The sequence below is a fragment of the Procambarus clarkii genome, chromosome 48, assembly GCF_040958095.1.
Source record: "Procambarus clarkii isolate CNS0578487 chromosome 48, FALCON_Pclarkii_2.0, whole genome shotgun sequence".
Taxonomy (NCBI): domain Eukaryota; kingdom Metazoa; phylum Arthropoda; class Malacostraca; order Decapoda; family Cambaridae; genus Procambarus; species Procambarus clarkii.
Window position 1 is genome coordinate 34689496 of NC_091197.1, and position 25534 is coordinate 34715029.

Consider the following 25534-nt stretch of genomic DNA (forward strand, 5'->3'; position numbering starts at 1 on the left):
GAACCAGTATTTACCCAAGTCTTTCCTAAATCTAAACTTATCCAATTTACACCCATTGTTTGGTGTTCTGTCTTGTGTTGGTACTTTTAATACCCTGTTAATATTCCCTTTGTTATGTCCATTCACCCACTTGTAAACCTCTATCATGTCACCCCTAACTCTTCGCCTTTCCAGTGAATGCAACTTAAGCTTTGTTAATCTTTCTTCATATGAAAGATTTCTAATTTGGGGAATTAACTTAGTCATCCTACGTTGGACACGTTCAAGTGAATTTATATCCAATCTATAATACGGCGACCAAAACTGAACTGCACAATCTAAATGGGGCCTAACCAGGGCAAGATATAGCTTAAAAACCAAACCGAGAGTCTTGTTACTAACGCTTCGATTAATAAATCCCAGTGTCCTATTCGCCTTATTACGAACATTCATGCATTGAACCTTTTGTTTTAAATTCTTACTAATCATAAATCCCAGATCCCTTTCGCAATCCGACTTCGCAATCGCAACACCATTTAGCTCGTATCTTGTAACTCTATCATCATTACCTAGCCTCAGAACTTTACATTTATTAGCATTAAACTGCATTTGTCAATCCTTTGACCATTTCCAAACCCTATCTAGATCAACTTGAAGTGATAGTGAGTCCTCCTCCGAATTAATTTCCCTATCGATTTTCGTATCATCGGCAAATTTGCAAATGTGCAAATGCAGGGGAAGAGGCGGGTAACGCTGGCGGTGGTACCGGCTCCGACACAGCTGCTGAAAATTCGTGTTAATTTCGTCTCCACTCAACGTTGCATGGCCTAACTGCTGCCTAGCACGAGTTAAGTGCATGGAGACTTAATATACCATAACTCACAGTGAACCTCAACAGTAATCAACCAAAATTAACCAATTTTCGCCTGCCTTTCTACGACCCTTCTGCCAAGTGTTCCCTATACGCTAGGCATCCCTACTATAATTCACCAAGTATCTACCTTTAGAAACGCTACCAAGAATCTATTCGTCGAAAACATGCCCAAACATAACAACAAGCAAGGTAGGGGTGCCTCTCGCTCTGGTTCCATTACTCCTAGAGTTCTGAATGAAACACTGGCAACGCCGCAACCCTCGCCGATGTTTGTAAACACAGCATCCGCTTCCCCTCCTCACTCCCCCCTTCAACTCACCTCGGATCTCTAGCTGTAGAATTCACTCAATCTATGGCTCCCTGTATAAACTTCAAACCTCTCCGAAGTAATCCATGGCTCCAGAAACTGCACAACCTTGTGAAAATGCAATCAGAAGCTATTTTGGCCCTCCAAGACACAGTCACCCGACAACAACATACCATAGACCGCCTCCTTGAATCGTCGATGAACAACAACCAAGAAATTCTCAACATACAAACTGTTGCAAATGATGCAATGGATCAAATACGTAAGATTCAGGCCGAAGAAACCCTCACAGCTCAAAGTGACCTCCTTCAAAAGCTGGAAAAACAGATCGATCTCCTTCAGATTCACCAGGCGGCTTTCGAAGATGACCAAGAGCAACTACAACTTCATGACTCCCTGATAATTAGCTCTGCTGATCTACCTGATGAACAACAAGGTGAGGATTGCTGTAACATAGCCAACACCCTAATTAATTCAAAGATCAGGGTCAATGTTCAAATCAAATCGGCTATTAGGATAGATAAAAACAATCCCCGTAACAGGAGAATGCTCATCAAACTTACAAATCCCTCTGCGAAGTTTGACCTCATACAAACAGCTGCTAAGCAAAAAACCAACCTCTATATAAATGAGTGTCTTACAAAGCAGCGTGGATCCCTCCTCTACAGGCTGCGCCAAATTCGCAAACAAAAACCTGGTCTTATCAAGCAGTGCTACACTAGGAATGGTACGATTTTTGCGAAGAAAGAAGGTACAGGAAAAAGATATGAAATAAAATGTGACCAACAACTCCTGGCCTTCTTAAGTGATTGTGGTATATCTGAAAACCTGAACCCGACCAATGCCAGTACTTAAAATAACCCTTTCAGTGCCTGAGCCTAACCTAACTTAATCTAACTTTGTCTAAGGTGCTGTCTCTGCCTTACCATTTACCTAATGTTCTCTTATTCATATAATTTCCTAAATAATCCATCAAGTCTCCATGCACTTATGCAAGCATCTACCTCAGTTTCATTGTAAAATTTTACTCTTAAATCTAATCTTACCCTATTCCATTTATATTTTAAATTTATTTGTATTGATCTATGTCATTTATTGAAATCAATTATTGATCTCATTTTTGTTCTTTTAATTAAGTTCATACTAATTTTAAGTTAAAACTAAGCTTAATAAAATTTATTATCTTTAAGATTATTTTACTTTACAATTATCATTTGTCAAATTTTCTTATATATTCATCTTGACAGTCTCTACTGATTTTTTGTTCTCTCCACCAAACTTGTGTATCCTCCATGGCTATCTAGTGACCTTAATTCTACCTCTAATTGTTTCAATTCTTTGTTTACTTGCATTTATTGTTGTGTCTTGCCATTATTATTCTCTAATTTAGCAGACTCAGTACTTTGTAAGCTCTTATTGTATTGTTATATTATTATATTGTTGTGTTTTGCTATAATTACTTTCTATTTTACAGCAGATTTGTCTTTCATCTGTTCATGTAATTGCTTATCTTATTTTATCGTGACATTCTTTTCTATATTGATATATATTATCTGTCTATTGTTACTTACAGTGTACCTGAGAGTACCTGTAAGCAATCTACCTCATTTTTTCATTTTTGCTCAATTTTTTTTTGTATTGCTTAGTCTTGTTTATATTTTTGTTTTGTATATCTATATCTTGTGTTTTATATAGTCCATGTTTATATGTTTTTTCTTTAATCTCATTTATTACCTAGGTTTCCTAGCCTAGCCATACTCCCTTACTACATTGTACCCCTGTAAGCCCCTTTTGTGTTTGTTTGGTACAGTATTGTGTACATTTTTTTCTTCTTTTTTTTCTTGTTTTTCCTGCAATCAGCTTTTTTTATGCAGTCAAGTATAGACCCAGAACTTAACCTCTTATCCACTATCTATGACAATAATCACTTTAATGATCTAAATTGCAGATATTTTGCAGCACATGATGTAAACAATGTATTAACTCATAATCACAATATCTCTGTAATCAATTTGAACGTTAGATCCCTAGGTAAACACTTCGATGATGTTAGTGCCTTGATTGAAGCTATTGACAACAAATTCTCTTTTATTATACTTACTGAAACATGGTTGAAAGAGGATACTACTCAACTCTTTAACATGCCTAACTACTCAGCAATCCACAACTGTCGTCAACTTCAGAGAGGTGGTGGCACTGCTCTTTACTACCACCAAGAACTAACATGCTTAAAAGAAATTAGAACTAGAGACTGCTATGGGGAGTATATCTTCGCCAGCTTCAGAGTCAAGGGTGCCGAGTCTATCCTGTCTGTGGGTGCAGTTTATAGAATTCCTAACACTGATGTGTCCGAATTCAACTCAAACCTTAGAAATCTAATACTTGATAACAGACTGAACAAAAACCACCTAATTATCGCAGGGGACTTTAATATTGACCTCTGCGATCCAGAACACCCTACTGCTGTTAGCTTCCTCAACTGTATGAATTCCTGCTTCCTCATACCCTTAATCACTAGACCTACTAGAATCACTGATAGCACTGCCACGACTCTAGATCACATCTGGACAAACATAACCTCTCCGCTTACTTCAGGTATAATCACCGATAGCACTACAGACCATTACCCCACATTTCTCTTAACTAACATTAGCAAACCACCTCTTGAGTCAAGAGAGATACGTTTTAGACTACACAATGAAACTGCTATAGACAATTTTATAACTGCTACTGATAATGTCAACTGGGAGTCCGAGTTAGGTAACATAGAGGACATCAACCTAGCAGTTCAATCTTTTCTTCAAAAAACTCTTAGCCTTTATAATACCCACTGTCCTATGCTTACAAAACAAGTCACAACCAAAAGGCTCAACAATCCCTGGCTTACAAAGGGAATACTTAAATCTATTAATAATAAACATGACCTTAAGAAGAAGTATAGGTTAGGAATTGTCTCCAAAGAATTCTCAAAGAATTACTCATTATTGCTATCTAAGATAATTAGACGAGCCAAAACTAAATACTACGAAGATAAATTTACCCAAATAAAGAGCAACATTAAACAAACTTGGAGAACAATTTCACAAATATTGGGATCAAAGAAGTCTTTAAATAACAAACCGACTCTCCTGTCTAATAACGATGGTCAGCTTTCAGCCTCTGATTCTGCTATTGAGTTCAATAGGTTCTTCTCTTCCATTGGTTCATCCCTTGCTAATGATATTCCATCTTCCAGTACTGACATTAAGGACTATCTTACAGGGAACTATCCCCAGTCTCTGTATCTAAAGCCTATTAATTCCATTGACGTCAATGAGATAATCCTTTCCCTTAAAACCAAGTCTGGTGCCCTTGAGGAGATACCAACTTTAATCTACAAAAAAGCCTCCAGATCTTTAGCCCCTGCTATTGCTTTGCTCTTCAACAAGTCACTTGAACTCCAAACCTTTCCAGATATTCTAAAAAAAAGCGAGAGTAACGCCTGTCCACAAATGTGGTGATCTCACAGATGTTAACAACTACAGACCTATATCAATCCTGCCAAACTTGTCAAAATTTTTTGAAAAACTAATCTATAAGCAGCTTTACTCATATCTAGCCAAACTCAATATACTTAGCCCTTGCCAATATGGCTTCAGGCCCCAAAAAAGCACTAACGATGCACTTATTAGTATGCTTAACTCGATTCATACAGCTCTTGATAAAAATGAGTTCCCTGTTGGGTTATTTGTGGCTCTGCGTAAAGCTTTCGATACTGTCAACCACCAAAACCTTCTTCTTAAATTACATCATTATGGTGTCAGAGGATACTCCCTACAATACCTCAAATCCTACCTTACTGACAGGCTCCAATGTGTTTCTGTGAATAATACAATTTCTCCCACCCTACCCATCAATATTGGTGTTCCCCAGGGCAGCATACTTGGCGCTCTCCTCTTTCTCATCTACATTAATGACCTTCCAAATGCCTCCCAATACCTCAAACCAATTCTATTTGCTGACGACACAACCTTCATTTACTCCAGTCCTGATCCCCTTGCTCTAAATGCCACAGTAAATACTGAGCTAAATAAAGTCCATCTGTGGCTAACTGCCAACAAACTCACCCTTAACATTGACAAAACTTTCTATATTCTGTTTGGCAATAAATCCTCTAATCAAATAAATCTCAAAATAAACAATACCCAAATTTGTAACAAATTAGATGGCAAATTCCTTGGCATTCTCATTGACCACAAGCTGAATTTTCAGGGACATATTCTAAACATATCAAAAAAAGTTTCAAAAACTGTGGGCATTCTTTCTAAGATCAGATATTATGTACCACGCCCTGCCCTGGTGACTCTCTATTACTCCCTTATCTATCCATATCTCAACTATGGTATTTGTGCTTGGGGCTCTACTACCCAAAATCACTTACGTCCTCTAATTACTCAACACAAAGCTGCTATTAGGACAATATCCAATTCTGGCCCCAGACATCACTCGGTACCCCTACTCAAATCTCTGAATATGTTAGACATTAAGTCACTGCACATTCTCTCATGTGTATTATACATATATAAAACGCTAAACTATAATGCCAATCCTGATCTCAAAAGCTTCATAGAAGGTTGTAACAGAACCCATGAGCACCACACCAGAAATAAATACAGTTTTGATATTCCTAGAGTACGACTTAATCAAACCAGAAATGCTCTACAAATCAAGGGGCCCAGAATGTGGAATGACCTTCCCAACCATGTTAAAGACTGTACCTCTCTCAACCAGTTTAAGTTAAAAACGAAGCTATACCTAATAAATTCCCTGTAACCTACCTTACCCCTCTATTGTCAACCCATGTATGTTTTTTGTTTTTTTTTGTTTTTCAAATCAACGCTGTTTGAATGTAATTTTCTGTAATAATTTGTAATTGTATTTGTGCTGCTTTTTCAACAATGTTCCCCCCTCTTTTACCTCTATTTTTATTTGTACTCAACGCATTTTTTTCTTTTTACCCATTAGTTTTAAGCTTTAGTCATTAGTGTTTTTTCCTGCCCGAAACGCTTTGCGTAATTAGTGGCTTTAGGCATTGTATGTACTAGCTCTATCTATAAAGCCAACAAACTTTGTAAAATCTCTTTATGTATATACCTTTACCTAAATAAAAATTATTATTATTATTATTATGTTGCTACTCAAACCTGAATCTAAATCATTTATATATATTATAAACAACAGAGGTCCCAGGACAGAGCCCTGAGGTACTCTACTAACAACATTATCCCACTCTAACTTAACCCGATTTATACTAACTCTGTTTCCTTTGGAATAGCCATGCCCTAATCAAACTTAATATAGTACCCCAATACCATGAGCTTCTATTTTTTTAATTAGTCTTTCATGTGGCACTGTATCAAAAGCTTTGCTAAAGTCAATGTACACAACATCACAATCCCTTCCACTATAAACTGCCTCAACTATGCTGGAATAAAAAGTTAGCAAATTTGTTAAACATGAACGGCCATTTGTAAAACCATGTTGCGACTCATTTATTAATTGATGTTTTTCAAGATGGAGCCGAATTGTATTTGCAATTATTGATTTAAGTAACTTTCCCACAATAGACGTTAGGCTAATTGGCCGATAGTTTGACGCAAGTGATCTATCTCCTTTCTTAAAAATTAGTACTACATTAGCTACCTTCAATGACTCAGGCACTCTGCCTGACTCTATTGATTTATTAAATATGGTAGACAGCGGCTCGGAAAGCTCCTCTTTGCATTCTATAAGCACCCTGGCAAACACTTCATCCGGCCCTGGGGATTTGTTTGGTTTTAGTTTTTCTAATTGTTTAATTACATCCTCCCTGGTAACTGCTAAGCTAGACAACCTGTCCTCATCCCCACCCACATAGACTTGTTCGGCTGAAGGCATATTGTTAAGTTCTTCTTTAGTAAATACAGATACAAAATATTTGTTAAAAATATTACTCATCTCCTTGTCATTATCAGTTATTTGACTATATATTATTATAATGGATCTATCCTTTCCCTAGTCTTAGTTCGATATAACTGAAAAAACCCTTTAGGATTTGACTTTGCTTGCTCTGCTATGCGAACTTCATAGTTTCTTTTTGCTTTCCTAGTCTCTTTTTTAACATTTCTAACCAGTTGTATGAATTCCTGTTCTAAACTGACTTCCCCATTCTTAATCCTTTTGTACCAAGCTCACTTTTTACCTATAAGGTTCTTTAAACTATTTGTTATTCACTTTGGGTCATTAGTGTTCGATCTATTCAATTTGTATGGTATACTACGTTCCTGTGCTTTGTTTAGAATATTCTTAAATAAGTTATATATTAAATCCACATCGAAATCCCATTTTACGTCACCTATCGCTGAGTTCATGTCTCGCTCCAAGACCGGCCCACACCCCATACCCAAGATTTTCCAATTTATTTGACCCAAAAAATTTCTTATGCTATTAAAATCAGCTTTTCGAAAATCTGGCACTTTAACAGAATTTTCTCCTTCAGGTCTATTCCATTCTATGCTAAATCTGATTACTTTGTATTACTGATTATTTTCACTGTTCCCTAGCTCACTCCCTATTTCGATGTCATTAATTTGTGTTTCCCTGTTAGTTAACACTAAATCTAAAATATTATTTTCCCGTGTTGGTTCCTTAATGTGTTGCATAAGAAAGCAATCGTCAATTAATTCTAGAAAATCTTCTGCTTCATTATTACCTGTTTTGTTCAACCAGTTTATTCCACTAAAATTAAAGTCACCCATGACATAAATACTGTTAGATCTAGATGCCCTAGATATTTCATCCCATAGATGCTTTGCTTCCATTCTGTCTAAATTTGGTGGCTTATATATAACTCCTATTATAATATTATTTGCTTTTTCGTTTAATTCTATCCAAATAGTTTCTGAGTGTGGCACAGTTTTGATTCCCTCTTTGAGACTACATTTCAAATTGTCCCTAACATATATGGCTACTCCACCTCCTTGTCAAATATATCTATCTGTGTGAAATAGTTTAAATCCATTTATTTGATATTCAGCTAATAGTTCTCTATTTTCTACATTCATCCACGTTTCGGTAAGTGCAATAATATCTATTTTTTCTGTGCAGACAGGAGCATTTAATTCGTTAATTTTGTTTCTTAGACTTCTACTGTTAGTGTAATATACCCTAAGTGAATTCTTATTTTGAGACCCTTCTCTTTCCCTGATCATTTTGTCAATTCCTTTCTCACACAAACACATAGATATTGCAAATCAAATGCGGTGTCTTTCATGGACAACTGGGAACGCTTCTGTGGAGGGGGTGAAGTGTGTGCTCGTGATGGGGTGCATCTGTCGAGGGCTGGGGTTGTTGCTGTTGCGAGCTCGTTGGAGGGAGTGGTTGGAGGTGTTTGTTTGGGTTTGGGCTGTTGGTAGATGGGGGTATGGGAGTTGATTTGGAGGAGGGAGGTAGTGGAAGTGTGTGTTTGTGGGAGAAGGGAATTGGCAAAACGACCGGGGAGGGAGAGGGTCCGCGGAGTAACGGTTCACTTGGGGTATATTGCACTAGCAGTGGAGGTCTAAGAGATGAAGTTGACGAGTTGAGTGCTCTTGTCTGCACAGAAAAAATAGATGTTGTTGCACTTACCGAAGCGTGGATGAATGTGGAAAGTGGAGAACTGTTAGCTGAGTATCAAATATGTGGATTTAGACTGTTTCACACAGATGGATGTATTGGGCGAGGAGGTGGAGTGGCCATGTATGTTGGGGACAGTTTGAAATGTGGTCTCGGGGAGGGAATCAAAACAGAGCCACACACGGAAGCCGTTTGGATTGAATTGGGCGAGAGAGCTGATGATGTTATGATAGGAGTAGTATATAGGCCGCCAAATTTGGACGGAGTGGGAGCAAAGCATCTGTGGGATGAAGTATCTAGAGCATCTAGATCTAACAGTGTTTATGTCATGGGTGACTTTGGTTTTGGCGGAATGAGCTGGTTGAACAAAGCAGGGAATGGTGGAGCCGAGGATTTTCTGGAATTGGTTGACGATTGCTTTCTTGCGCGGCACATTGGGGAGCCGACACGGGAAAGTAATGTTTTGGATTTGGTGTTGACTGGCAGGGAAGCGCAGGTTGGTGACATCGAGGTGGGGAGTGAGCTGGGGGGCAGTGATCGCAGGGAGGTCGGATTTGGCATGGAATGGAGTGGACCAGTGGGAGAGGGTTCTGTTGGGGTGCCAGATTTTCGAGGGGCTGATTTTGGTAGCCTAGGAAGTTTTTTGGGTCAAATTGATTGGAGGGTCTTGGGTGTGGGGTGTGGGCCGGTCTTGGAGCGAGACATGGGCCCAGCGATGGGTGACTTGGGTGGGGATTTCGATGTGGATTCAATGTGTGACTTATTTGGGAATATTCTGGGCAGGGCGCAGGAGCGTGGTGTGCCATGCAGGTTGAGTGGATCGAGTGCTGGTGACCCGGGGTGGATAACGGAGGGTTTGAAGAGCCTTGTGGGTGGGAGGAGAGCTTGGTGCAGGGGGATTGAGGGTGGGGAGGTCACTTTGGAGCGGGAGTTCGTGCAACTGGTTAGAAATGTTAAGGGGGAGATGGGGAAAGCGGGGGGAAACTATGAAGTTCGCATAGCAGGGCGAGCGAAGACGGGTCCTAAGGGGTTTTTTCAGTTGTATCGTGCTGGGACTGGGGAGGGGGTGGGTCCATTGAAGGCTGAGACGGGTCAAGTAACGGATGGTGATGGGGAGATGAGTGGTATTTTTAATAAATATTTTGTATCTGTATTTACTAAAGAGGAACTTAACAATGTGCCTTCGGCCGAACAAGTCTATGTGGGTGGGGACGAGGACAGGTTGACGAGTTTAGCAGTTACCAGGGAGGATGTTCTTAAACAAATAGTGAAACTCAAACCAAACAAATCCCCAGGGCCGGATGAAGTGTTTGCCAGGGTGCTTAAAGAATGCAAAGAGGAGCTTTGTGACCCACTGTCAACCATATTTAGTAGATCAATAGAGTCAGGCAGAGTGCCAGAGTTTTGGAAAGTTGCTAATGTGATACCAGTTTTTAGGAATGGAGATGGATCACTTGCGTCTAACTATCGACCAATTGGCCTAACGTCTATTGTGGGAAAGTTACTCGAATCTATAATAGCAAATAAAATTCGTCTTCATCTTGAAAAACATAAATTAATAATTGAGTCGCAACGTGGTTTTGTAAGTGGCCGTTCATGTTTAACAAATTTGTTATCTTTTTATTCTAGCATTGTTGAGGCAGTTGATAGTGGTGGGGATTGCGATGTTGTGTACCTTGACTTTAGCAAAGCTTTTTATACAGTGCCACATGAAAGACTGATTAAAAAGATAGAGTCTCATGGTATTGGGGGTGCTATATTAAGCTGGATTAGGGCATGGCTATACCAAAGGAAACAGAGAGTTGGTGTAGGTGGAGTCAAGTCAGAGTGGGAGGATGTTGTGGGTGGGGTGCCTCAGGGCTCTGTCCTGGGACCTCTGTTGTTTATGGTATATATAAGTGATTTAGATTCAGGTTTGAGTAGCAACATTTGCAAATTTGCCGATGATACGAAAATCGGTAGGGAGATTAATTCGGAGGAGGACTCACTGTCACTTCAAGTTGATCTAGATAGGGTTTTGAAATGGTCAAAGGATTGGCAGATGCAGTTTGGTGCTGATAAGTGTGAAGTTCTGAGGTTGGGTAGTGATGATAGAGTTGCAAGATACGAGCTGGATGGTGTTGTGATTGCGAGGTCGGATTGCGAAAGGGATCTGGGAGTTATGATTAGTAAGAATTTAAAACAAAAGGATCAATGCATAAATGTTCGTAATAAGGCAAATCGGACACTTGGATTTATTAATCGCAGCGTTAGTAACAAGACACCTGGTGTGGTTCTCAAGCTATATCTTGCTCTAGTTAGGCCCCATTTAGATTATGCAGTTCAGTTTTGGTCGCCATATTATAGAATGGATATAAATTCACTTGAACGTGTCCAGCGTAGGATGACTAAGGTAATTCCCCAAATTAGAAATCTTTCATATGAAGAAAGATTAACAAAGCTTAAGTTGCATTCACTGGAAAGGCGAAGAGTTAGGGGTGACATGATAGAGGTTTACAAGTGGATGAATGGACATAACCGGGGGGATATTAATAGGGTATTAAAAGTATCAACACAGGACAGAACACGAAACAATGGGTATAAATTGGATAAGTTTAGATTTAGGAAAGACTTGGGTAAATACTGGTTCAGTAACAGGGTTGTTGATTTGTGGAACCAATTGCCGCGTAACATTGTGGAGGTGGGGTCCCTCGATTGTTTCAAGCACGGGTTGGACAAGTATATGAGTGGGATTGGGTGGTTATAGAATAGGAGCTGCCTCGTATGGGCCAATAGGCCTTCTGCAGTTACCTTTGTTCTTATGTTCTTCTTATGTTCTTATAATCTAAATGGGGCCTAACCAGAGCAAGATATAGCTGAAGAACAACACCAGGTGTCTTGTTACTAACGCTTCGATTAATAAATCCCAGTGTCCCATGTGGATTGACGTTCCCAATCATGTTAAGGACTGTACCTCTCCTAACCAGTTTAAGATAAAAAACTAAGCACTACCTAATTAACTCCCTGTAACTTACCTTACCCCTAAATGTCAACCAATGTTTGCTATTTTAAACAACGCTGTTTGTCGACCAAATTGTATATTTGCTGTTTTTCTGCCATGTTCCCCCCTTTTTTATTTTTATATTTTCTCAACACAATTTATACTTTAATCTCAATTAGTATTAAGTTTTAGTCTTTAGTGTTTTTCCTGCCTGAAACGCTTTGCGTAATAGTGAACATAAGAACAAAGGTAACTGCAGAAGGCCAATTGGCCCATGCGAGGCAGCTCCTATTTATAACCACCCAATCCCACTCATATACATGTCCTACCAACGCTTGAAACAATCGAGGGACTCCACCTCCACCACGTTACGCGGCAATTGGTTCCACAAATCAACAGCCCTGTTACTGAACCAGTATTTACCCAAGTCTTTCCTAAATCTAAACTTATCCAATTTATACCCATTGTTTCGTGTTCTGTCTTGTGTTGATACTTTTAATACCCTATTAATATCCCCTTTGTTATGTCCATTCACCCACTTGTAAACCTCTATCATGTCACCCCTAACTCTTCGCCTTTCCAGTGAATGCAACTTAAGCTTTGTTAATCTTTCTTCATATGAAAGATTTCTAATATGGGGAATTAACTTAGTCATCCTACGCTGGACACGTTCAAGTGAATTTATATCCATTCTATAATATGGCTACCAAAACTGAACTGCATAATCTAAATGGGGCCTAACTAGAGCAAGATATAGATTGAGAACCACACCAGGTGTCTTGTTACTAACGCTGCGATTAATAAATCCAAGTGTCCGATTTGCCTTATTACGAACATTTATGCATTGATCCTTTTGTTTTAAATTCTTACTAATCATAACTCCCAGATCCCTTTCGCAATTCGACTTCACAATCTCAACACCATGTAGCTCGTATCTTGTAACTCTATCATCATTACCTAGCCTCAGAACTTTACATTTATCAGCATTAAACTGCATTTGCCAATCCTTTGACCATTTCAAAACCCTATCTAGATCAACTTGAAGTGATAGTGAGTCCTCCTCCGAATTAATTTCCCTACCGATTTTCGTATCATCGGCAAATTTGCAAATGTTGCTACTCAAACCTGAATCTAAATCATTTATATATATTATAAACAACAGAGGTCCCAGGACTGAGCTCTGAGGCACTCCACTTACAACATTTCCCCACTCTGACTTGACTCCACTTATACTAACTCTCTGTTTCCTTTGGTATAGCCATGCCCTAATCCAGCTTAATATAGCACCCCCAATAAGAACATAAGAACATAAGAACATAAGAACAAAGGTAACTGCAGAAGGCCTATTGGCCCATACGAGGCAGCTCCTATTCTATAACCACCCAATCCCACTCATATACTTGTCCAACCCGTGCTTGAAACAATCGAGGGACCCCACCTCCACAATGTTACGCGGCAATTGGTTCCACAAATCAACAACCCTGTTACTGAACCAGTATTTACCCAAGTCTTTCCTAAATCTAAACTTATCCAATTTATACCCATTGTTTCGTGTTCTGTCCTGTGTTGATACTTTTAATACCCTATTAATATCCCCCCGGTTATGTCCATTCATCCACTTGTAAACCTCTATCATGTCACCCCTAACTCTTCGCCTTTCCAGTGAATGCAACTTAAGCTTTGTTAATCTTTCTTCATATGAAAGATTTCTAATTTGGGGAATTAACTTAGTCATCCTACGCTGGACACGTTCAAGTGAATTTATATCCATTCTATAATATGGCGACCAAAACTGAACTGCATAATCTAAATGGGGCCTAACTAGAGCAAGATATAGCTTGAGAACCACACCAGGTGTCTTGTTACTAACGCTGCGATTAATAAATCCAAGTGTCCGATTTGCCTTATTACGAACATTTATGCATTGATCCTTTTGTTTTAAATTCTTACTAATCATAACTCCCAGATCCCTTTCGCAATCCGACTTCGCAATCACAACACCATCTAGCTCGTATCTTGTAACTCTATCATCATTACCTAACCTCAGAACTTTACATTTATCAGCATTAAACTGCATCTGCCAATCCTTTGACCATTTCAAAACCCTATCTAGATCAACTTGAAGTGATAGTGAGTCCTCCTCCGAATTAATTTCCCTACCGATTTTCGTATCATCGGCAAATTTGCAAATGTTGCTACTCAAACCTGAATCTAAATCTTTTATATATATTATAAACAACAGAGGTCCCAGGACAGAGCCTTGAGGCACTCCACTTACAACATTTTCCCACTCTGACTTGATTCCATTTATACTAACTCTCTGTTTCCTTTGGTATAGCCATGCCCTAATCCAGCTTAATATAGCACCCCCAATACCATGAGCCTCTATCTTTTTAATCAGTCTTTCATGTGGTACTGTATGAAAAGCTTTGCTAAAGTCAAGGTACACAACATCACAATCCTTACCACAATCAACTGCCTCAACTATGCTAGAATAAAAAGATAACAAATTTGTTAAACATGAACGGCCATTTATAAAACCATGTTGCGATTCAATTATTAATTTATGTTTTAGTAGCTTTAGGCATTGCATGTACTAGCTCTATCGATAAGTCTATCAATGTTTGTATCACACCTTGTATGTATGCATTTTACCTGAATAAACATTTGAATTTTTGAATTTGTCTGATTTGCCATATTACGATTATTCATGTATTGATCCTTTGGTTTTAAATTCTTACTAATCATAACTCCCAGATCCCTTTAGCAATTTCAACACCATCTAGCTCGTATCTTGTAACTTTATCATCATTACCTAGCCTCAGAACTTTACATTTATCAACATTAAACTGCATCTGAAAATCTTTTGACCATTTCAAAACCCTATTTAGATCAACTTGAAGTGAGAGTGAGTCTTCTTCCGTGTTAATTTACCTACCGGTTTTTGCATCATCGGCAAATTTCGAAATGTTGCTACTCAAACCTGAATATAAATCATTTATATATATTATAAACAACAGAGGTTCCAGGACAGAGCCTAGAGGCACTCCACTAACAACATTATCCCACTCTGATTTAACCCCATTTATACTAACTCTCTGTTTCCTTTGGAATAGCCATGCCCTAATCCAACGTAATATAGCAACCCCAATACCATGAACCTCTATTTTTTTTAATCAGTATTTCATGTGGCTCTGTATCAAAAGCTTTGCTAAAGTCAAGGTACACAACATCACAATCCTTACCACTATCAACTGCCTTAACTATGCTTGAATAAAAAGATAGCAAATTTGTTAAACATGAACGGCCATTTTTAAAACAATGTTGCGACTCATTTATTAATTTATGTTTTTTTAGATGAAGACGAATTGTGTTTGCAATTATCGATTCAAGTAACTTTCCCACAATAGACGTTAGGTTAATTGGCCGATAGTTTGACGCAAGTGATCTATCTCCTTTCTTAAAAATTGGTAGTGTCCACCATTGGTAGTAAAAATTACCTTACGCAGGTCCACAAATAACCCAACAGGGAACTCATATTTATCAAGAGCTGCATAAATCAAGTTAATTATACTAATAAGTGGATCGTTAGGGCTTTTTTTGGGTCTGAAGCCATATTGACAAGAGCTAAGTATAATGTGTTTGGCTAGATAAGAGTAACGCTGCCGGCAGATTAGTTTTTCAAACATTTTTGACAAGTTAGGCAGGATTGATATAGGTCTGTAGTTGTTAACATCTGTGAGATCACCACATTTGTGGACAGGGGTTAGTCTCGCTTTTTTTTTTAGAATATCTGGAAAGGTTTGGAGTTCAAGTGACTTGTTGAAGAGCAATGCAATAGCAGGGGCTAATGATCTGGAGTTTTTTTTGTAAATTAAAGTTAATATCTCCTCAAGGGCACTACACTTGGTTTTAAAGGAAAGGATTATCTCAGTAACATCAGTGGAATTTGTAGGCTTTAGGTACAGAGACTGTGGACAGTTACCTGTAAGATAGTCCTTAACATCAGAACTGGAAGATGGAATGTCATTTGCAAAGGATGACCCAATGGAAGAGAAGAACCTATTGATCTCAATAGCAAAATCAGAGGCTGAAAGCTGACCATCATTATTGGACAGGAGTGTTGGTGTGTTATTTAAAATCTTCTTTGTTCCCAATATTTGTGAAATTGTGCTCAAAGTTCTTTTAATGTTGCTCTTTATTTGGGTAAATTTATCTTTGTAGTAGTAAGTTTTGGCTCGTCTAATTATTTTAGATAGCAATAACGAGTAATTCTTTGAGAATTCTTTGGAGACGGTTCCTAACCTATACTTCTTCTCGAGGTCATGTTTTTTATTAATGGATTTAAGTATTCCTTTTGTAAGCCAAGGATTGTTTAGCCTTTTGGTTGTGACTTGTTTCGTTAGCATAGGACAGTGGGTGTTATAAAGGCTGAGAGTTTTTTGAAGAAAAGATTGCACTGCTAGGTTGATGTCTCCTATGTTACCTAACTCGGACTCCCAGTTGACATTAGCAGCAGCAATTATAAAGTTGCCTATAGCAGTTTCATTGTGCAGCCTAAAGCTTAACTCCCTTGTCTCTAGAGGTGGTTCATTAATGTTCGTTAAGAGAAATGTGGGGTAATGGTCTGTAGTGCTATCGAGGATTATACCTGGAGTAAGCAGAGAGGTTATGTTGGTCCAGATGTGATCTAGAGTCGTGGCAGTACTATCAGTGATTCTAGTAGGTCTAGTGATTAAGGGTATGAGGAAGCAGGAATTCATACAGTTGAGGAAGCTAACAGTAGTAGGGTGTTCAGGCTTGCAGAGATCAATATTAAAGTCCCCTGCGATAATAAGATGGTTTTTGTTCAGTCTGTTATCTAGTATTAGATTTCGATGTTTTGAGTTGAATTCGGACACATCAGTGTTAGGAATTTTATAGACTTCACCCACAGACAGGACAGACTCCGCACCCTTGACTCTGAAACTGGTGAAGATATACTCCCCACAGCACTCTCTAGTGCTAATAACTTTTAAGCATGTTAGTTCTTGGTGGTAGTAAAGACCAGTACCACGACCTCTCTTAATTTGACGACAGTTGTGAATTGCTGAGTAGTTAGGCATGTTAAAGAGTTGAGTAGGATCCTCTTTTAACCACGTTTCAGTAAGTATAATAAAAGAGAATAATGTTTACATTATCTAGCTGAAGCTGAATATCATTTGTACATTTGCTTCCAAATAAGATGTAGTAGGTCTTTTGTATGTTAAGTGTTTGTTTATTGGTTGACATCCATAAGTGGACTTTTTTTAGTTAATTATTAACAGCATCATTTAGTGTATGTGGGTTGGGGTTAGAGTAGATGAGGGTAGTATTATCAGGAAACAAAATAGGTTTCAGAATGTTAGAGACATTAAGCAGATCATTGATGTATATAAGAAATAGGAGAGGTCCCAAGATGCTGCCCTGTGGCACTCCAGCGGTTATTTGTAGAGTGGGAGAGGTTATATTATTGATGGTTACACATTGGTGTCTATTCTAAGATAGGATTGGATATAGTCCAGTGCATGTCCTCGGATTCCATAATGATGGAGTTTACGTAAGAGGTAATTGTGATTAACAGTATCAAAGTTCATTCTCAGGTCAATGAAGAGTCCAATCGGAAGCTCATTTTTGTCAAGGGCTGAGAAAATTATATCAATGAGACTAATAATTGCATCGTTGGTACTCTTTTGGGAACAGAAGCCAAACTGACAGGGGCTAAGAATGTCGAGTTGTACGAGAAAGGAGTAGAGCTGTTTGTAGATAATTTTTTGAAATATTTTTGATAGTATGGGTAGGTTTGATAATGGTCTATAATTGTTTATGTCTGCCGGATTACCTCCTTTATGAACTGGCGTTACTCTTGCTTTTTTAAGAATATCAGGGAAGGTATGAACATAAGAACAAAGGTAACTGCAGAAGGCCTATTGGCCCATACGAGGCAGCTCCTATCTATAACCACCCAATCCCACTCATATACATGTCCAACCCGCGCTTGAAACAATCAAGGGACCCCACCTCCACCACGTTACGCGGTAATTGGTTCCACAAATCAACAACCCTGTTACCGAACCAGTATTTACCCAAGTGTTTCCTAAATCTAAACTTATCCAATTTATAAGACTAATTAAAAACTTGAAAGACTAATTAAAAAAATAGAAGCTCATGGTATTGGGGGTGATATAAGAACATAAGAACAAAGGTAACTGCAGAAGGCCTATTGGCCCATTCGAGGCAGCTCCTATTCTATAACCACCCAATCCCACTCATATACTTGTCCAACCCGCGCTTGAAACAATCGAGGGACCCCACCTCCACCACGTTACGCGGCAATTGGTTCCACAAATCAACAACCCTGTTACTGAACCAGTATTTACCCAAGTCTTTCCTAAATCTAAACTTATCCAATTTATACCCATTGTTTCGTGTTCTGTCCTGTGTTGATACTTTTAATACCCTATTAATATCCCCCTTGTTATGTCCATTCACCCACTTGTAAACCTCTATCATGTCGCCCCTAACTCTTCGCCTTTCCAGTGAATGCAACTTAAGCTTTGTTAATCTTTCTTCATATGAAAGATTTCTAATTTGGGGAATTAACTTAGTCATCCTACGCTGGACACGTTCAAGTGAATTTATATCCATTCTATAATATGGCGACCAAAACTGAACTGCATAATCTAAATGGGGCCTAACTAGAGCAAGATATAGCTTGAGAACCACACCAGGTGTCTTGTTACTAACGCTGCGATTAATAAATCCAAGTGTCCGATTTGCCTTATTACGAACATTTATGCATTGATCCTTTTGTTTTAAATTCTTACTAATCATAACTCCCAGATCCCTTTCGCAATCCGACTTCGCAATCACAACACCATCTAGCTCGTATCTTGTAACTCTATCATCATTACCTAACCTCTATCATCATTACCTTACCTAACATTAATATATTAACTTGGATTAGGGCATGGCTATTCCAAAGGAAACAGAGAGTTAGTATAAATGGGGTTAAGTCAGAGTGGGATAATGTTGTTAGTGGAATACCTCAGGGCTCTGTCCTGGGACCTCTGTTGTTTATAATATATATAAATGATTTAGATTCAGGTTTGAGTAGCAACATTTGCAAATTTGCCGATGATACGAAAATCGGTAGGGAAATTAATTCGGAGGAGGACTCACTATCACTTCAAGTTGATCTAGATAGGGTTTTGAAATGGTCAAATGATTGGCAAATGCAGTTTAATGCTGATAAATGTAAAGTTCTGAGGCTAGGTAATGATGATAGAGTTACAAGATACGAGCTAGATGGTGTTGAGATTGCGAAGTCGGATTGCGAAAGGGATCTGGGAGTTATGATTAGTAAGAATTTAAAACAAAAGGATCAATGCATGAATGTTCGTAATAAGGCGAATAGGACACTGGGATTTATTAATCGAAGCGTTAGTAACAACACACCTGGTGTGGTTCTTAAGCTATATCTTGCTCTGGTTAGGCCCCATTTAGATTATGCAGTTCAGTTTTGGTCGCCGTATTATAGAATGGATATAAATTCACTTGAACGTGTCCAACGTAGGATGACTAAGTTAATTCCCCAAATTAGAAATCTTTCATATGAAGAAAGATTAACAAAGCTTAAGCTGCATTCACTGGAAAGGCGAAGAGTTTGGGGTGACATGATAGAGGTTTACAAGTGGATGAATGGACATAACAGGGAGGATATTAATAGGGTATTAAAAATATCAACACAAGGCAGAACACGAAACAATGGGTATAAATTGGATAAGTTTAGATTTAGGAAAGACTTGGGTAAATACTGGTTCAGTAACAGGGTTGTTGATTTGTGGAACCAATTGCCGCATAACGTGGTGGAGGTGGGGTCCCTCGATTGTTTCAAGCGCGGGTTGGACAAGTATATGAGAGTATATGGATTCCCTGCGGGAGGAGGTACAACGGCTGATACTTCGGGAGGAAACGAAGGAGGAGGCCAGTGTTGACGGGACCTCATTAAATAGGACTGACGGGACCAATAATAAGAAGACCTCGTCTTGGCAATTTGTGAAAGACAGGGGTCTTAAGAAGACCTTGGCAAAACCGACAACTAATAGCCTACACCTAAGGACTTTTAACGCATTTGACGTATTACAGGACAAGTGCTGTGTTGAACCTGTTGTTCAACAAGGTGGCAAAGACAAAGTAACGAGGAGCATTGAAGCGCAGGCCCCTCAAACTGCTCGAAAGGAAAAGGGAGAATCGAAGCGAATTTTGGTTGTGGGAGATTCCCAGGTGAGGTATTTAGACAGAACGTTTTGTGCCAGAGATAGGGGGAACAGATTAAGGGTTTGCTATCCGGGAGCTGGAATTGGTGATATTGTTGGAAACATGAATGATATTATGACGGGAAATGGAAACAAACCCATTATTTGTATTAGTGCAGGTGGTAATGATGTTGTGCGAGTTAGGAGTGAGGAACTAATACAGAGATTCAGGACAGCCATTGAATTAGTTAGGAGCAAGGGAGGAATCCCGATCATATGTGGCATTCTTCCAAGAAAGGGAGTGGGAAATGAATGGATGTCAAGGGCACTTGGTGTCAATTTCCGGCTGGAAAGATATTGCAAATCAAATGCAATATCTTTCATAGACAACTGGGAACACTTCTATGGAAGAAATGAAATGTATGCTCGTGATGGGGTGCATCTATCGAGAGCTGGGGTTGTTGCTGTTGCGAACTCGTTGGGAAAAATGGTTAGAGGTGTTTGTTTTGGGTTTAAACTGTTAGTAGATAGAGGTATGGGAATTGATTTGGAGGAAGGAGATAATAAAAGTATGTGTTTGTGGGAAAAAGGAATTGGCAAAATGATCAGGGAAAGAGAAGAGCCTCAAAATAACAATTCACTTAGGGTATATTACACTAACAGGAGAAGTCTAAGAAATAAAATTAACGAATTAAATGCTATTGTCTGCACAGAAAAAATATATATTATTGCACTTACCGAAACGTGGATGAATGTAGAAAATAGAGAACTATTAGCTGAATATCAAATCAATGGATTTAAACTATTTCACACAGATAGATATATTAGACGAGGAGGGGGAGTAGCCATATATGTTAGGGACAATTTGAAATGTAGCCTCAAAGAGGGAATCAAAACTGAGCCACACACAGAAACTATTTGGATAGAATTATACGAAAAAGCAAATAATATTATAATAGGAGTTATATATAGGCCACCAAATTTAGACAGAATGGAAGCAAAGCATCTATGGGATGAAATATCTAGGGCATCTAGATCTAACTGTATTTACGTCATGGGTGACTTTAATTTTAGTGGAATAAACTGGTTGAACAAAACAGGGAATAGTGAAGCAGAAGATTTTCTAGAATTAATTGACGATTGCTTTCTTACGCAACACATTAAGGAACCAACACGGGAAAATAATATTTTAGATTTAGTGTTAACTAACAGGGAAACACAAATTAATGACATCGAAATAGGGAGTGAGCTAGGGAACAGTGATCACAAAGAAATCAGATTTAGCATTGAATGGAATAGACCTGTATTAGAAAATTCTGTTAAAGTGCCAGATTTTCGAAAAGTTGATTTTAATAGCCTAAGAAATATTTTGGGTCAAATTGATTGGAAAGGCTTGGGTATGGGGTGGGGGCCGGTCTTGGAGCGAGACATTAACCCAGCGATAGGTGACGTAAATGGGGATTTCGATGTGGATTCAATATATAACTTATTTAAGAATATTCTAAACAAAGCACAGGAACGTAGTATACCATACAAATTGAATAGATCGAATACTAATGACCCAAAGTGGATAACAAAGAATTTGAAGAACCTTATAGGTAAAAAGAGAGCTTGGTACAAAAGGATTAAAAATGGGGAGGTCACTTTAGAACAGGAATTCATACAACTGGTTAGAAATGTTAAAAAAGAGATAAGGAAAGCCAAAGTGAAACTATGAAGTTCGCATAGCAGGGCAAGCAAAGACAAATCCTAAAGGGTTTTTTCAGTTATATCGTACTAAGACCAGGGAAAGGATAGGTCCATTAAAAACTGAGACAGGTCAAATAACAGATAGTGATGAAGATATGAGTAGTATTTTCAATAAATATTTTGTATCTGTATTTACTAAAGGGAACTTAACAATATGCCTTCAGCCGAACAAGTCCATGTGGGTGAGTACGAGGACAGGTCGACGAGTTTAACAGTTACCAGGGAGGATGTTCTTAAACAAATAGTAAAACTCAAACCAAACAAATCCCCAGGGCCGGATGAAGTGTTTGCCAGGGTGCTTAAAGAATGCAAAGAGGAGCTTTGTGACCCACTGTCAACCATATTTAATAAATCAATAAAGTCAGGCAGAGTGCCAGAGTTTTGGAAAGTTGCTAATGTGATACCAGTTTTTAAGGATGGAGATAGATCACTTGCGTCTAACTATCGACCAATTAGCCTAACGTCTATTGTGGGAAAGTTACTCGAATCTATAATAGCAAATAAAATTCGTCTTCATCTTGAAAAACATAAATTAATAATTGAGTCGCAACATGGTTTTATAAATGGCCGTTCATGTTTAACAAATTTGTTATCTTTTTATTCTAGCATAGTTGAGGCAGTTGATAGTGGTAAGGATTGTGATGTTGTGTACCTTGACTTTAGCAAAGCTTTTGATACAGTGCCACATGAAAGACTGATTAAAAAGATAGAGTCTCATGGTATTGGGGGTGCTATATTAAGCTGGATTAGGGCATTACTATATAAAAAAAAACAGAGAGTTAGTATAAATGGAGTCAAGTCAGAGTGGGAAAATGTTGTAAGTGGAGTGCCTCAGGGCTCTGTCCTGGGACCTACGTTGTTTATAATATATATAAATGATTTAGATTCAGGTTTGAGTAGCAACATTTGCAAATTTGCCGATGATACGAAAATCGGTAGGGAAATTAATTCGGAGGAGGACTCACTATCACTTCAAGTTGATCTAGATAGGGTTTTGAAATGGTCGAAGGATTGGCAGATGCAGTTAAATGCTGATAAATGTAAAGTTCTGAGGTTAGGTAATGATGATAGGGTTACAAGATACGAGCTAGATGGTGTTGAGATTGCGAAGTCGAATTGCGAAAGGGATCTGGGAGTTATGATTAGTAAGAATTTAAAACAAAAGGATCAATGCATAAATGTTCGTAATAAGGCAAATCGGACACTTGGATTTATTAATCGCAGCGTTAGTAACAAGACACGTGGTGTGGTTCTCAAGCTATATCTTGCTCTAGTTAGGCCCCATTTAGATTATGCAGTTCAGTTTTGGTCGCCATATTATAGAATGGATATAAATTCACTTGAACATGTCCAGCGTAGGATGACTAAGTTAATTCCCCAAATTAGAAATCTTTCATATGAAGAAAGATTAACAAAGCTTAAGTTGCATTCACTGGAAAGGCGAAGAGTTAGGGGTGACATGATAGAGGTTTACAAATGGGTGAATGGACATAATAAAGGGGATATTAATAGGGTATTAAAAGTAACAACACAAGACAGAACACGAAACAATGGGTATAAATTGGATAAGTTTAGATTTAGGAAAGATTTGGGTAAATACTGGTTCAGTAACAGGGTTGTTGATTTGTGGAACCAATTGCCGCGTAACGTGGTGGAGGTGGGGTCCCTCGATTGTTTCAAGCGCGGGTTGGACAAGTATATGAGTGGGATTGGGTGGTTATAGATAGGAGCTGCCTTGTATGGGCCAATAGGCCTTCTGCAGTTACCTTTGTTCTTATGTATTTAATATCCATTCTATAGTACGGCGACCAAAACTGAACTGCATAATCTAAATGGGGCCTTCCCAGAGCAAGATATAGCTGAAAAACCAGAACAGGTGTCTTGTTACTAACGCTTCGATTAATAAATCCCAGTGTCCTCACTGGGATTTATTTATCACTTGGATAGTGATTTAAGACTCACTATCACTTCAAGTTGATCTAATTAGGGTTTTGAAATGGTCAAAGGATTGGCAGATGCAGTTTAATGCTGATAAATGTAAAGTTTTGAGGCTAGGTAATGATGATAGAGTTACAAGATGCGAGCTAGATGGTGTTGAGATTGCGAAAGGGATCTGGGAGTTATGATAAGATGAATGTAGAAAATAGAGAACTATTAGCTGAATAATAAATAAATGGATTTAAACTATTTCACACAGATAGATATAATAGACGAGGAGGGGGAGTAGCCATATATGTTAGGGACATTTTGAAATGTAGTCTCAAAGAGGGAATCAAAACTGAGCCACACACAGAAAGTATTTGGATAGAATTAAACGAAAAAGCAAATAATATTATAATAGGAGTTATATATAGGCCACCAAATTTAGACAGAATGGAAGCAAAGCATCTATGAGATGAAATATCTAGAGCATCTAGATCTAACAGTATTTATGTCATGGGTGACTTTATTTTTTATGTCATGGCGTTCTTGTATACAATGGATGGGATTTCACTGATGTTCCCAGCTTTGGTTTTTAGTGAGTGTATGATGGACACAACATCTGTCGGGCTGACTGGTGAAATAAGAAGAGTTTGGATAGCTGCCTGAAAGATATGTGTTGATATGTGTTTGAGTCTGTGGGATTTTACTGGCAAGGTTAGCACCAACCGATGAAAAGAAGCTATTAAATTCATTTGCTATTTCGATGTCATTAATTTTTGTTTCCCTGTTAGTTAACACTAAATCTAAAGTATTATTTTCCTGCGTTGGTTCCTTAATGTGTTGGCTAAGAAAGCAATCGTCAATTAATTCTATAAAATCTTCTGCTTCATTATTCCCTGTTCTGTTAGACCAATTTATTCCACTGAAATTAAAGTCACCCATGACACAAATACTGCTAGACCTAGATGCTCTAGATATTTCATCCCATAGGTGCTTTGCTTCCATCCTGTTTAAGTTTGGTGGCCTGTATATAACTCCTATTATAAGATTATTTGCTCTTTCGTATAATTCTATCCAAATAGTTTCTGTATGTGGGTCACTTTTGATTCTTTCAGATAAGAGCATTTAACTCGTTTATTTTGTTTCTTTGATTTCTACTGTTAGTGTAATATACCCTAAGTTAATTAATATTTTGAGGCCCTTCTCTTTCCCTGATCATTTTGCCAATTTGTTTATCCAACAAACACATATTTTTATTACCTCCTTCTTCCCTATCAATTCCCATGCCACTATCTACTAGCAGTTTAAACCCAATCAAATGCCTCTAACCACTGGTTCCAACAAGTTCGCAACAGCAACAACATCAGCCCTCGATAGATGCACCTCATCACGAGCATAGATTTCATTTCTTCCATAGAAGTGTTCCCAGTTGTCTATGAAAAATATTGTATTTACAATACAATATTACAATACAGATATTGTATTTACAATACAATATTACAATACAGATATTGTATTTACAATACAATATTACAATACAGATATTGTATTTACAATACAGATACTGTATATACAAAAATATTGCAATATAAATAGTAAAACTAAAACGAAACAAATCCCCAGGGTCGGATGAAGTGTTTGCCATGGTGCTTAAAGAATGCAAAGAGGAGCTTTCCGAGCCACTGTCTACCATATTTAATAAATCAATAGAGTTAGGCAGAGTGCCGGAGTCATGGAAGGATGATAATGTGGTACCAATTTTTTGGAAAGTATATAGATCACTTGCGTCAAACCATCGGCCAATTATATATCGG

General features: G+C 38.2%; 1 protein-coding gene across 1 annotated transcript; it reads left to right on the forward strand.

The window, feature by feature from the left end:
- Positions 1-8601: 8601 nt before the first annotated feature.
- Positions 8602-16790, forward strand: LOC138351200 (uncharacterized). Its single transcript, XM_069302842.1, has 2 exons — positions 8602-10013; positions 16709-16790. Exons 1-2 carry the CDS (start codon positions 8602-8604, stop codon positions 16788-16790), a joined length of 1494 nt encoding a protein of 497 aa, XP_069158943.1.
- Positions 16791-25534: the final 8744 nt, after the last annotated feature.

Bases quoted from the DNA above. Each gene is read 5' to 3' on its own strand.
- LOC138351200 (XM_069302842.1), top strand. From the start codon at position 8,602: ATGGGAGTTGATTTGGAGGAGGGAGGTAGTGGAAGTGTGTGTTTGTGG. The intron at 10,014-16,708 runs GTTGACGAGTTT...CTTCACCCACAG, and splicing joins GTGGGTGGGGACGAGGACAG to ACAGGACAGACTCCGCACCC.